Source organism: Dendrobium catenatum, unplaced genomic scaffold, assembly GCF_001605985.2.
Source record: "Dendrobium catenatum unplaced genomic scaffold, ASM160598v2 fragScaff_scaffold_989, whole genome shotgun sequence".
In the NCBI taxonomy this organism is placed as follows: domain Eukaryota; kingdom Viridiplantae; phylum Streptophyta; class Magnoliopsida; order Asparagales; family Orchidaceae; genus Dendrobium; species Dendrobium catenatum.
Genome location: NW_021319451.1, coordinates 2951169 through 2965459, shown reverse-complemented (window position 1 = coordinate 2965459; position 14291 = coordinate 2951169). Strand labels below are relative to the sequence as shown.

General features: G+C 34.3%; 1 protein-coding gene across 50 annotated transcripts in view; it reads right to left on the bottom strand.

Moving 5' to 3' along the window:
- Positions 1-14291, bottom strand: part of LOC110101007 (serine/threonine-protein kinase prpf4B) — a 28060-nt gene that overhangs the window by 13086 nt on the left and 683 nt on the right. For 6 of the 50 annotated variants that reach the window (XM_028697702.1, XM_028697699.1, XM_028697683.1 and 3 more), the window contains exons 2-17: positions 14082-14112; positions 12677-13961; positions 12407-12579; positions 12049-12263; positions 11380-11448; positions 9216-9288; positions 8955-9111; positions 8453-8744; positions 8137-8251; positions 7832-7995; positions 6228-6302; positions 5926-6106; positions 5673-5808; positions 5180-5241; positions 4763-4817; positions 4592-4647 (exon numbers count right to left, since the gene is read on the bottom strand). In XM_028697702.1, the coding sequence (XP_028553535.1) occupies positions 5771-5808; positions 5926-6106; positions 6228-6302; positions 7832-7995; positions 8137-8251; positions 8453-8744; positions 8955-9111; positions 9216-9288; positions 11380-11448; positions 12049-12263; positions 12407-12579; positions 12677-13961; positions 14082-14112 (2868 nt within the window). In that variant the 3' untranslated portion in view covers positions 4592-4647; positions 4763-4817; positions 5180-5241; positions 5673-5770. Of the gene's footprint in view, positions 1-3296; positions 3808-4206; positions 4388-4591; positions 4648-4762; positions 4818-5179; positions 5242-5672; positions 6107-6227; positions 6303-7831; positions 7996-8136; positions 8252-8452; positions 8745-8954; positions 9112-9215; positions 9289-11379; positions 11449-12048; positions 12264-12406; positions 12580-12676; positions 13962-14081; positions 14113-14291 lie in introns of those variants that run through there. The other 44 variants (XM_028697700.1, XM_028697697.1, XM_028697681.1 and 41 more) reach the window with 24 other exon arrangements.

Here is a 14291-nt window from a genome sequence, read left to right as displayed (position 1 = left end):
CTCTTCTCTCTAGTTTGCTCGCATCAATAGCAAATAAAACTAATTGTTGCTGAGAAGTTGGGAGTTTGCAGTGGTCATGGCAAACGAGTATTTTTCATTCCACCTTCACTATAAACTTTGTAGAATGGCATTTTAGTGGTTATTAAGAAATTGAATAATAATGCCAAGACCTACAATAGCATTAAGGCAACTTCTTATTTGATATATTGAATATGTTTATTGAACAAATTCGGGGAAAAATGATAGTTATCTTTATAAGAGTGAGGAAGTATTTGAACAAGATAATCTTAAGGAAAATAAATGGTACAAGGGTATCACGAGGTTGTTGCCAGAACAGTGGATGGAAAATCTTAGCGATGGATGCACTTGAGGAAGGAGATGCTTGCCATAAGTTTGCCAAGCTCTAGTGTGTTGACATTGTTGCGAGTTCTTCTGTAGGAACTTCGGTAGCAAGTAGCACATCTAAAGATAAGGATGAAAGCATGCATGCAATGATAAGAGTTGAAGGGAAATAACAATAATGATGAGGAGCATGCAATCAAGAGGCCCAGTTGTTCAAATGATGATGATTTAGGCAAAGAAAAAAAACACTACTTCTTACCCACATAATTATGTATGAAGCACGTAGTTGGTGGTGGGAGTGCAGCATCTAATGATGGAAGGCAAGCAAACAAGAGAAGAATTGGAAAAGAGCTTTGAATCGTATTCCCTATCTGGACACTGATAATGAGAAGTTCTGTTAAAGATTTACTAACTGTTTGAGAATGTACAACATATGAAAGAAATCTTAGGAATATATTGTTTATAGGAAGAAATAGCACCATAGAAGATAAAAATGATATAATAAGAAACACCCACAAATGGGCCTCTAAAGGATGTGATTTAAGGATCCATGCATCATTGCATAAAAAGCTTAACTACAAAAGCTTTCACAAACAAATGATAGTCGAAGAGTTCAAATAAAATTTTGAATTTTTTTTACATTATTTTGGTGGCCCAATGAAGGGATTATTATGTTAATTTTGATCATTATCGTGCATGGATGGAGCTCACCTAAAGGGACCTTATGGAGTATGTTTACAGCCTCTAGTTGGTGTCAATGCCAATAATTGTCTACAGCCATTAATTATTATAATCGTAGAAACTGAGGAAGAGGCAAAGTAGGGGTAGCTCCGATAATCTTTGGATTCTGCACAAAGTTATGATGGATTTAACATGAATGTCACAGGGATATGATGGATTTAATATGAATCTCCCAAAGTATATGATAAACAAAAGGTTAGTGATCATACTTTTAATTATTTATTGCATAAATCCCATAAGTTCACCGCCAAAACACATGATAAGCAAACGATTAGTAATCTTACTTTTAATTAATTAGTGCATAAATCACATAAGTTTACCTTCGAACAGAGTGATAATGATGTATTATCTCTTGTAAAGGGATTAGATATGGTTATTACTAAATGATTCACGCGTATCAAGTAGATACATTGTTGCATACAATGATACATATCTTCACCAACTTTAAGGCCTTTTCTGATCTAGAACTGAGGAAGCAACTTTTAGAATGTAGTCAAGCTCACAATCCCTACATGCTTGACAATGAAATAGGCTATCTCAAAGCTAAAAAGGAGATATATATGATCTAAAGCAATTTTAGTAATAATAATCTGATTAAATATTTTAACATGGCGAAGCCCATGCTAACCCTGTAGAAGAATCTGAGATTGAAGTCAACAGGAAAAATCAATCATATGAGGAACAATTCAGTGAAAATCAGGCACACTGACTGCAGCAACAGGGAAATACTAGAGTAGATTAGAATAGACTAGACTAGACTAGACTAGAATAAGAGAGGTGCCATGTGGATGAATGGTTCCCTACCAGACAAGAACAATTTCAAAATTCAAGTTGTTGATAAGAGGCACATATTTGTAATCCATTTATCTAGAAAATGGCAGAGATGTGAATGAAAAGTAAGGGATATTAGCTGACACCGATGTGACACCGATGTAAAATGATTTTTTTTGTGCATTGCATGCAATAGGAACAACCAAGAATGATATTGTTCTAGTTACTTTATGCTAAATGTTTAAATGAAGGCAAATAAAGGCATGATAAAAAAATTACTGATATAAAAAATAATGCACGTGAAAAAAGTAGAAGATATTTGCATCTGAAATCAGGAGGAGGTTGGTAGATCATGAATAATCAAAAGACACTGACTAGTGAAGGTCTTGCATGTAGATCAAACATAGTAACCTGCAAAACATGATTGGTAAGGGCGGAACCCTATATAACTTAGGGCAAAATAAATTTTTTAACTTAAAGGAGAGTAAAAAATGAATTTTGCCCCCCCTAAAAAGCTTTTTTGCCCCTACTAGTCATTGCTTGATTCATCTCAACCATACATTGCATTTTTTGCTTTAACTTCTCCCAATGTATCTACATTCTCTATTTTTTAATTGCTATGACAATAGGTAGTAATGGAGGCTCATTTTTCTATGCAATAACTTTAGTTTAAAAATACCTTTTGAAAGTGAGTTAATTAGTGCACAAAAAATCTCTAGGATTTGATTAAGAATATCAATTATGTATATTTGTTTCAAGTTCTTGCAATTTTTTTTTTCTTTTTTTGTGGCTGAAAATGAAGATTTTGATAGACATTTAGTTTGCATTTGGAAGCTAAATTTTTTTTTTTTAGATCAAATATAAAGCTAAAAATTTTTAAAACAACTTTTCATAATTTTATATATATATATATATAATATTTAATTATTTTTTTTATTTAATTATTTTTATATTAAAATTGCCTCCCCTGAAAATTGGAGCTGGTTCTGCCCCGGGTCACAATAAAAAGGCATGTGAAGGCCCTCCTATAGGCAATACTAAAAGAAGTAAAGATAAGACGCAATTTAAAATAGAACTTCTGTATTATCTTTAGCCTTATAAAAAATCAATCTAATTAGATTTACAAGAAATTATAGCATTTGGTCATGGCAATGAACAAGGATTGAACCAAGTTAAAAAATTGGCTAAGCAGCACAAAAATGATACAACGTACATTAATAAAGTAAAGAGTGTATGACTCAAGTTTAGATTACTGATGGACGTGTTTTTATTTTTTGCTTGAGGTATTTTTAACTTGTAGCAGATTTGAAGTTTTTTTATAGGTCTGGCTAAAGAGCTAATGTTGTTTGAACTAGGCATGGCATTGTGGCCTGTTTGAATTTTATGCATACGTAGTTTGATGTCCAAACTGTAAATTTTTAAGTTACCTTTAGTAAGCGTGCTGAAAAAGAAATCACATCTTAATTATTGCATAATTTCGTTCATGAAAATTACAGCAATAAAATCTCCTATGACAAACATGAGAAAGAAAAAAAAAACAATTGAGTTAGATTTTCCTAATCACTTGTACATTCTTTGCAACATCTACAAACTTAAGTCTCATTAATTAGGCATTTCTTCAACTGATCCTTTCCAGCTTTCAGTTTTCCTAGTTTTGTTGGTAATTCGATTCGATGTGATCATTGCGAAAAGGGTATGTGTTGGGAAAAAGTCAGAAGAAATTTTAAGTCATAAGGTGCACGCCACTGAAGTAATCACAAAGATTCAATGCACATTAATGAACGCCTCAATATACAGTAGGTTAAGGTATCTTCATTGTTGCAACTCACCTACACTTGCAAAACTTATTACTAGACCTCAACTTTGAAGTAATCCAAAAGCTACATATGAAGCTTTGATCTTCTTTGCGGAAAGCCAAGGAAATGGGCGTGTAACTGCAATAAAATTAAAAGCCTACGTAAAATAGTAAAGGCTGGCAGCTAAGTAGGATGTGAATGATAGAGTTCCAGGTAAGAAATGCGGTTTATAGTGAAGTAAAAGTCACCTTGAAGCTAAACAATAACAGGAATTTTTAAAATATTGACCAAAATGAAGCAACCAGCAACCTCAAGAATCCAGATGTAATTTATCTTAAAATTTATGTTCATCATATCAAGCATGAAACAAACATAAATACATCAATATTAATAAAACAGGAGTGAATGCGCCATAAATAGGGGCCGCTCCATTGGGGTTTATGGCTAGCTTGGAGAAAGGTGAAAGTAGAGTTCCAAATGATTCTTTTCATGATTCAAACTCATGAAATCATGAACATAACGAAGACAACCATGCCATTTGCTCTAGGCTCAATCATTGAGTAAGCCAATGCATATGAATTAACTTTACTAAATTCAAAGGTAAAAAACCAACACACTGCTAATTACTTGTCATCATCAACAAGAGAATCATAGAAACTTCACTGACTTAACAAAAAACTAGAAAAAAAAAGTGATGGCTTAACATAAAAAAATAGTAAAATCCATCAACAGCCATGCTAGACATCCATGGTATCAAGCATATAACATCATTAGCATACAAATGGTTGTGACATCACCAAATAAAAATCCGACAAGTTCCCCGCACCATTAAAGTCAAGAAGCATGAGATTTGTAAAACAAAAACAGTTAACACTTAACAAAGCACAGAAATAAAAACTGCACATATTTAATCATAATTTAGAGCAGTCATAAATGCATACCTACCGTGAAAGTGTGCACGGAAAACTTGCATTCCTTGGAAGAAGAAAATTCTTCCCTAGGAAAAAAAACATGTTAATAAAACTGCTATATGGAAACCAGTAAAACGATTAAAACTAAAGAGCTAAAATAAAAATTCATTAAAAAAACCAAACAGTTCAAAGCAAATTTACCATGTTAAGCTTTCCCTGGCACGAGATGAACATCCAGCCAACTCCAGTGAAGAGGCTTCCAGAAACCAAAGCATGGATCAGATAATATACAAAGCTATTTTCAGGTTCATTAAATTGTACTAAAAAAATAGTGTACTTAAACACAACCAAAAACAAAAAGAGAGAAAAAAAAACACTCAAAGTACATCTTTGGCAAGTTTATAGATGCTTGAGTGATAATAAATTTGAATATCACAGCACAGAGAGAAATAAAAGAGCAGACAAAGACAATATGAATATTTGGACCAAAACTAAAATTTACAGCTTTGCCTTTAATTTTTCTTATCTTTTTTAAAATGTAATTATAAAGGCTTTTGAAAACAGATAAGTTCATGTGTTATTTACACATAAAGCTTCCCAGCAAACAAACCAGGGTACCTTCTTTCAGTTGTCTTGGCATCTAATACATTGAAGTGATAGCGAATAGACTGGCAAAAACCCTGGATCAAAGACTGAATTAGACTCTCCAGGGACAATGTAGTTCTCATAATTAAGGAAATAGCATTCAATTAAATGTACATAACGCAAATTATTTAAGGGGCAGGGAAGTAAAACCAGAAAGCCACTAGTACACCACGAAAATAAAATATGTAATAGTAGTAGCCAAGTGACAAGGAAGTGCATAATGTATAAAGTTAGCTAAATGGAATCAGCAGAAGGCTCGTGACTGAATTCTCAATGAGCCACCAGACATGCTATTCAGGGTTAGGATATTGACAGAAACGTCAATTAATATTTGCACAATTAGCCTAATTTAAGAGCCACCCAGAATAAAAAGTATAAATGAGAAGTGCTAAAATAGAAATGAATGGTTTATATATATATCTTCAAAAGACATGATTAAGAATGACTTTACAAGAGGCTAAAACACCTTTGGCTAGTTGTCTTACAAGAAAACAGAACACATCCCACGAATAAGAACCGCAACTAGCAAGGCCTTCAAATCAACCACCATCCCTTTTCCAGGCCTCATGGATGCAAACATACTCCAAACCGAACCCAAAGCGCTAGGCCCGTGCATAAATGATAAGACAGCGCCAAAAAATTAGATGTGATAAATATAAATTGACATCACAGCTAACTGAACTTTTTTGGTCAGAAAATCAGCATCTTAAGTCACTTGCCCGTGATGAATGGATGACTCAATGCTTGTGATACTGTCATCCTCTTTTCTGGATCAAGTGCAAATACTCTTTCAAGTAGATCTTTGAAATTCAACAACATTTTGGGGTCCTCCCCAGTAGAGCCTGAAATAAGAGTGCCAATATCCTTTGGTTTGATATTGAGAAGAAGCCTTTTCACGGTCTGTCAAAACAATAATGCATTTTAAGCATTTCTAGAAAAAATATATATACATATTCTAGTTTAAAAAACTAAACTCTGACATAAAAAGAAATCTACATATTGCAGAATGTAGAATAAATACCTTCTTTGTAACAGGGTCATCCTCCGTGGCATGGAAATTCAAATCCTGGTCAAAATGCTGATCTATAAATGCACCCTATATTATATCAAAATGAATGGTTCAGTCAGTAGGATATTAGCAGAAAAGCAGGCTCTTTGATAAAGGTTTTGCTCAACAGATTTGACCCTAAGAGAATGTGAATAAGGCAAAAAGCACTGAAGAATCAAACCATGCAGCTTACTCAATCGAGGAACTGCATGGCACAGGGCTAGACATCATACTGCCAACCCTGCCTTGGTAAACTGATCGTTTGAGAGATACAGCCAAACTTAGCCATGCAAACGTGGATTGCAGCATTCACAGTCTAAGTGGTTTCAATCAAATGGAAGCCACCAAAAATTCAAACAAGTTCTAGTGAAGAATATGTCCGGAATAAAAGCCTGAGGACTAGACCAACTGCTCTTGCTGTCACTATAGTCATCATAAACCTCAGCTTCTGATGACTACATTAAGCACAGCAGTTACGCTTTTATCGAGATGTTATCCCTACAACCCCACTCCTAGTTATTCCCTGCCTACTTCCGGATCTTAATACACCTATCATAAACAATGCCATATCTCGCATGCTCTTTGCGGTCTAATCGTTCATCAGTATATTTCCACACTTAGTTTCCCAAGATCAGCATAGCTTGCACAACCACTTTCATCTTTTTGTTCGAACGAAAAATCAGCCAGTCAGGATATAGCAATAAATGCAAATTTATAGCTTATGACAACAAGTTGCCAGATAAATTAACTTGTGTCTGAAATAAAGCAATTCAAAGTGTATTGTATTCTTTCAATCCTAAAAAGCACTTCTTTTCTAGCTAATTAAGAAAACTCCTTCATGCACACGAAGAATAAATTTTAGTTTAGGATATTCTGACCCAATTTTAGCTAGTATGGGTTTTATACCAATTAGATTTGATTTGAAATGAATGCAATAGAAGAGTTGATTGATTAGCCTTATATTACACTCATCTCAAAGAAATTCTAATTAAAAGAAAATCCATCTGATCAAATCGGGGTCAAGATATCCTGACCAATTTTTTTTGGCACACTAAACGAACAGGAGCTGATCTCCATAGACTCTGAACGTTGTTTTTTGTTTTTTGTTTTGTTTTTTTGTTTTTTTTTTGTTTTTGTTTTTTTTTTTTTTTTTTTTTTGCATAATGCATAAATTTGGACATGAAATAATTAGCATGACTAAAAGTGTCCCAAATATGGGCTCAAAATGGATCAGGAAATGAGCTTAACATTTGCATCATAAAAATTATAAAAAAGCATGAAAAAATAAAACATAAAATCTTGCATGGGAGAATTTACAGTTCTAAAATGAGGTATTACATATAATAAGAAAACTCCTACAACCCATTCCTATGCTTCTATAACTTTGTTAGTTCACAACTTCACATAAAACTTCTAAAATGCGCCACCCTAGTATCATCCAGGAAATAATTTACTTCTAGTAAAAGAACAGCTAAAACGGAAACATGCAAATTCCACAAACTGAAACTAAATAGAAGTTTCAAGAGAATTTGTTTTAAAGAGTATGAAAAGGTCGTACGTAAAGCTTAAAATGTCACCTTTCGAAGCATTTTTTTGGGAAAAGGACCCTTCAACTCCATGTGGAGGCGGAGCATGTCATTGTTAGAAGGGCCAGGAAACAAGACTTTCCCGGTGTACAGTTCAAACAAACAGCAGCCAACTGACCAAATGTCCAAGGGATGGTCATATGACAATCCAAGAACTGCAAAAGAGGACTAGTAATCAAACAAGAAACTAAAAGAATGACTATCAAATAAAAAAATCAGTAAACAAAGGTAAAAATAACATATATATATATATATATATATGAAGCAAAAAGGATATGTCGGAGAAATGAACTTACTTATTTCTGGGGCGCGATAAAAGCGGCTAACAAGATATGGTGTAATATCATTCTTACCAGCAAACATGGCATTGCCAAAGTCACAAAGCTTTAGCACGTTCTTAGCCTCATTCACCTATGGAAGGCATTAAAAAAGTGCCCATTCAAAATTTTGGTACTTGCGGATGAGTAGTGGAGGTGGATAACATGATAAATAAAAACAAGCATGTGAATGATATAACAAACATGCAAGTACATTGGCAGGAATATAAAATTCAGTTAAGTCTGTTCAAGTGGCCTAAAACTATCAAGTGAAACCGTTGAATAGGTAGTATACCAGCATATTATCAGGCTTTATATCGCAGTGCAAAACTCCACAATTTCTTAGATGCTTCAACGCAATGAAGAGCTGCTTTGCATAGGCCCTCACCGCAGTCAGTCTAAGCCCAATATTACGACCAAATTTCTTTAAAACCTCACGAAGATTCATATGAAGAGACTCAAAAACTAAACAAAGATGATTCCGATACTTGAAACTTGAAAGAAACCTAACACAGTGGCGTTTGTCCTCAGGATCTGCACCAGCAAGCTTCTTCAGAATGACAAGCTCTTCCATGCCTGCCTTGTACCTGTCATATTACATCCAATGGGGAAAAAAACAAGTTGAAACTAAAAATATCAAAATGTAAGAAAGACCAAGAAAAATAGTTTGTAGTTAACTTCCATATTGAAACTTCTAACAGGTGAGAATTTCAAGTACGGAAGTAAATTGTTACTAGCAGACTAAAAATTAAAAATTTTGAAGAGAATTAATGCGATGAAATTGGGTCTTTACTTACATAGTGTCATTGCTCCTAATAATTTTAATGGCAACTTCTTCGGGATCGCTTTTTCCAGCTTTCAGATCTTTCGCACGCACAACGGTTGAAAAAACTCCTTTACCATGTGCTGCAATAACTTCATAACGACCATCAAGCACTTCCCCAAGTCTATAACCTGTACCGATAGGTTATGGAAGTTAATAAGATATATATGGTTACCAAAATAGCAAAAAAAAACATCAAAAAAAATGAAGAAAGAAGAAAGAATATCAAACTTACTATAGTAGCCTTCAGCATCATCCCAGTTGTCGTGAAGACCATTTCCATCAATCTTCATAAAATCATCCTTACCCTGCAAAATACAAGAAAGCAACAAATGTATAGTAAAAATAGCAGAATTATCAGTAAAATAGCTAAAGAAAATGATCTGCCCAACAGCAGTTACTTCGAGAGGAAGAATAAGACCAACACTATGCATTCAGTGAGATGTCAATTGCAAGAAAAGACTGAAGATAGCAAATGTTTGGCTTCTATATAACTCAAGGTGTGAGACTAGTACAGAAGCACCACAAGGTTATATGTGATTTGTGCTCCTTGAAAATGTCTTAATGCTCAAAAAAGGAGGGCCTGCACATCCCTTAACGGAAAGAGAGATTTTTTTTTTTTAACGGAAAGAGAAAATTTAATTCTATAAGTAGCATGAAATTTTGTTCAACATTTTATTTGATAAGACAAGATTGAAATGGGAAGTTAACCACCCCCCAAACCAAAAAAAACAAAAAGAAAAGAAAACTTACAATATGCCCAGCCCAACCAAGGTTTGGGTTTTTATTCTACGGGTCAAAGAACCAGATCACATTAAAAGCTCAGTTTTAGACATAATCAGCTTTCAAGTGGGTCAAATTGTAAATGAAAGCTAAACAGCTACACCAAATACAAATGTCAATTGTATTTCATTTACAAACATGCAGGCACTGTATGATGCTCATACAAACAAATTTAATGTATTCTAGGAAGCGTTTGCGCTCATAAACAAAATACAGATCAGGCCTAGGATGCATTCAGAACTTACAGGAAGGAGCCACGTCGGGTTTAGCCACAAAATGGACTAAAGAGAATTTGAATTGAAAATTTTTAGAAAAATAAAGAACCTATGACGCTGTTGGATCTTTTTTAACCCACCTCAACCAAATTACCAGTGTCCGGAATGACCTAACCTAAGTTTCAGCCTAATCTCATAATCTCAATGCTCGTTTCTCAACACAATGCTGGGAAGAGCATGGAAAGAAGATGCTCAAAAGATAGTGCAAAAACTGACTACCCAAGAGCACTATCTACACTGTCCCACAAATTAGAAGACACCAAACCCACAACATATAAGCAAAAAAGGAAAAATAAATAGTTGCTCCCAAAAATCTTATGCTTTATTGCAATACAAACCCCCTGATTATATCTGGGCAACTCTTTAGACTTTGAGCTCTCCTGATTCAACCCCTAACTCTTAAATGGGTTTCAACTCTTACTAATTTCACTTTTATCAAAGGGAGATTACTGTTAAACATTAAAATCACCACTAAATTACATTCAATTAGCATGCAACAAAAAATATTATATCCTATATAAACCACAAAACTACATAAAAAAGACAATGAAAAGGCAAGTGCATGGGTTGCAATAAAAAATCATTTTTAAAACAATACAAAACTCAAAATAACAAGCCTAAGTTCAATCTCCAGATAAATAGTGGTAGATAAGAACTCAAAATCTAAGAGCAAAAGAAAAAACTGCTGTGTTTTCTTAGCAGCAAGGGATTGTGGCAATGACGTGATTTGGCATTTTAGAACATGGGATCTTCTATGAAATTAACCCATTTAACAAAAGTTCGACCAAATAATGCAAAAAAAAAAAAAAAGATCAGGCTCCAGAATATGAGTGAAATTCAAAGCAATTTATTCGATTACAAATTCAAGTGCTAGCAACTAACCATCTTCAATATAAGTAAAATCACAAAAGGGGAAAGTTATCTGCTAGAGGAAAAGAAAATAAAATTTCTTTCGAGGTCCTAGGAAAAAATATTTGCAGCACATCTTCAGTTACAATCCACTAGTTTTCATTCACTCTTTTCTAGTGATTAAATATCTAAAGTCAAATCTAGAAACTAACACGGTTTGAATAATTAATTTCTTTGAAGAATGAAGTTAAGGCTACAAATCCAACATTCAAGCATGACAAAAAACGTGCTGAAGAGCCTCAGACATTGTCCATGTATAAAAGAAACCAAAAGCTATACCATGAATAAAAAAAACTACACAGAATTAAATAATTTAACATTTTCGGACAACAAAGCATATGCATACAAAGTGTTTAACGCTTTAAGATTTTGCAAAGAATACACCTTTTCAGCGAAAGAAAAATAATCAATATACAAGACAAGTGAAGTTACCACTTTCCGAACACCAGCAGGGGATTCGCCGAATATGTCATCACAAAACATATCTGTTGACCTCTCACTCTGTTCAACATAGAGGGAAACAATGAGTTAGATTATTGCGTCTCAAACAAAATTTCAAAGCTTGAAAAATATTTTTTTAGAATAGAGAAAATATCCACTCATTATACTAAGCAATCCAATATAGAAATCTATATAAAAATATGACACCAAGATAACTATAAGTTTAGCAATGCTGTTCAACATGAAGTTGTCTAATTTGTCTATTAAGTTTTTATTTTTATTTTTTTCCTCTGATTTAACTTGAATAAGCTACTTGACACAAAGCAACATCATAATAACACTATCAACTTAAACAAACAGAGTAGATAAAGAAAAGCACATCAAGCATTGTTTTAATTACACGCGGACATTTTACTATGAAAGAACCCAGAAATCAGACATTATGACCAGCGAAAGACCATTGTGGAAAAAATCTAGATGGGCATTCACATTATGGAATTTCATATTCTCAACATGAGAACCATTAATGAACATGTGAGAAGTGATGTGTCCATCTGTCAGATATATGCTCATATCATGCCTTAGCTGATTTTTGTTAAAAGGAAGTATAAATTTAATAAAGATATACATATAACACGGCATGAAAAATGATTACTTAACCTTTGGACTACCCTCCCCAAGCGCACATGTAGCACCAGTGTTCTCAGGAACTGATAAACCATTTTGTACAGGTGATTTGCCCACAATAAAAGATGGGTCAACAACTAATGCATCTGAAAGATCATGCTGTTCCACAGGCTTCTCAGTTTTGTTAACACCATTGAATTTTTGGGAAACTTGTTGCATACCATCCTTTTCCATAGAAAACAACTCCTCTGATGCAAAGGAAGCATATAGTGAATATTAGAACAAAGTAAAAGAATGCAACTAAGAGCTGGAAAGAACAAATAAGAATGTCAGATGTATACTCTCAACCCAAAAAAATAGAAGTGCCACGAAAAAGTTAAAAGACACTTGCCTTTTTCATGAGCATTAGGTTGAGGTTTAAGATTCTGATTTTCCTGCTGTTTATATTTTTCCAAGATGGCTTGTCTTCGCTTCCTACTCTCTTCCTTAATCTTCTCAATATCTTCTTCATCCTGCTTGGCAAGTTGCTGCTCAATTCGCCCTTGATATTCTTCATCTTCCTCCCTGTGTTTATAGAATAATTACTCATATACATAACATAATAAAGATAATAATAAGTAAAAATGAATCACATGTTCCCAATAAAGTTTTGGAGGTTTACCTCAAAGAATTCTGCTTTTCTTCTTCAAAATAATGACTATTAATAGTAGCAGTTTTAACTCTTGTTCTCTCCTTCCGGTATTCTGTATCTTCATGTTTGGATTGCCTAGAATCCCTTGGCCTATCATGATTACTTCTCCGGTATCTGTCCCTTTCATCAACTCTCTCTCTGTCACTATGTGAATTTGTTTTTTTATCTCTAATTCGAATAGTCTCTCTCTCAGTGCCATCACCGTCCCTTTCCCTTTCACCTTTGACATTTCTAATCCTTTCGCTCTCTTTATATCGGTCCCTACTCTTATCTCTCTCTCTCTCCTCTCTCTCTCTCTCCCTTTCTCTATCCCTTCTACTATAAGTTTTACTCCCTCTATCTCTATCCCCCTCCTTGTACAAACGATCATGCTTATGTTCACGTTCATCATATCTATTCGAACTGTGGCTTTTCTTGCTATCCATATCTCTATACCCACTGCTGCGCCTTTCCACTTCATTTCCTCTGTCTTGACTGCCATGCCTTCGGTCAACTCGTTCCTTTGCTCTGTCTTGACTGCTGTGTCTGTAATCATGCACATCATGTTTTCCATAGAAACTACCTTCTCTTTCCTTATAGTTCCCTTTATCAACTGCCTGGCTTCTACTTTTGTATTTTTCCAAACTACCATACCTGCTACTCCTTTCATGATCAGAATTATTTCTTTCTCTAATCCACCTTTCAGACCGAATCATTTGAACACTCTCATCTGCATCAGTTTCTTGAAGTTGCTCATACAATCTTCCACTTGTATGACCATCAGATACTGACAGATCCTTGTTACCAACTTCACAAGATGATGATTGGGCTGCTTCAATGCATCTTTCCTTTGAACTTCTAGGAGAAAGGGATCGATTATTGTTGGATGATCCTCTTCTTTCATCCTCTTCTTGCTCCAATTTTTGTTTAGATTTAACTTTCATAGAAGTACAGTCAGAATATCTGTTCAAGTGATCATCCTTATCTGCATGCTTCAACCAATATGAACTTTCTTTGGAAACCGGAGTTATTGATCCCTCTTTATGACCTAAGTCATTTAGATCAATAATCCTGTGATCATCTTTTTCAGCTGATTTGATAAATGGCTTTGACTTTTTTCTTGATTCACCTCCAGCTAAATCTCCAAACTCACCAGTATTATTTGATGTATCCAAAATTTTATCAAATAAATGACATTTACTACTATCATTTTCTTTTCCACGACAATTCAGGATCACAATGCTCTTTTCAGCATTTAAATTGTCTAATTGGTGTTCTGCAATTGTACTAAAACACAGTCAGTGCAAAATTTCTTGATATAACAATTCCAGGAAGAAGATTAATATGTCTCGACTTTATGTAGTTAAAATTCTACTTAATAGCGCACTCTAATTACCTTGGAGCAAATCTTCCTCGCATGAGAGTTCCTGCAAGCATATGAAACAGAAACCATGAATAGAATTTAATAATTGACGGCCCCAAAAATTCAAGTATTCGTCTATAGATCCTAAGCTAAGAAAGCAGAGCAGGAGCATGAGCATGAACATAACTACTTGACATAAACGTCTGCACTACGGAATGTTCAGCATCGGGACCAGGTTTCAAT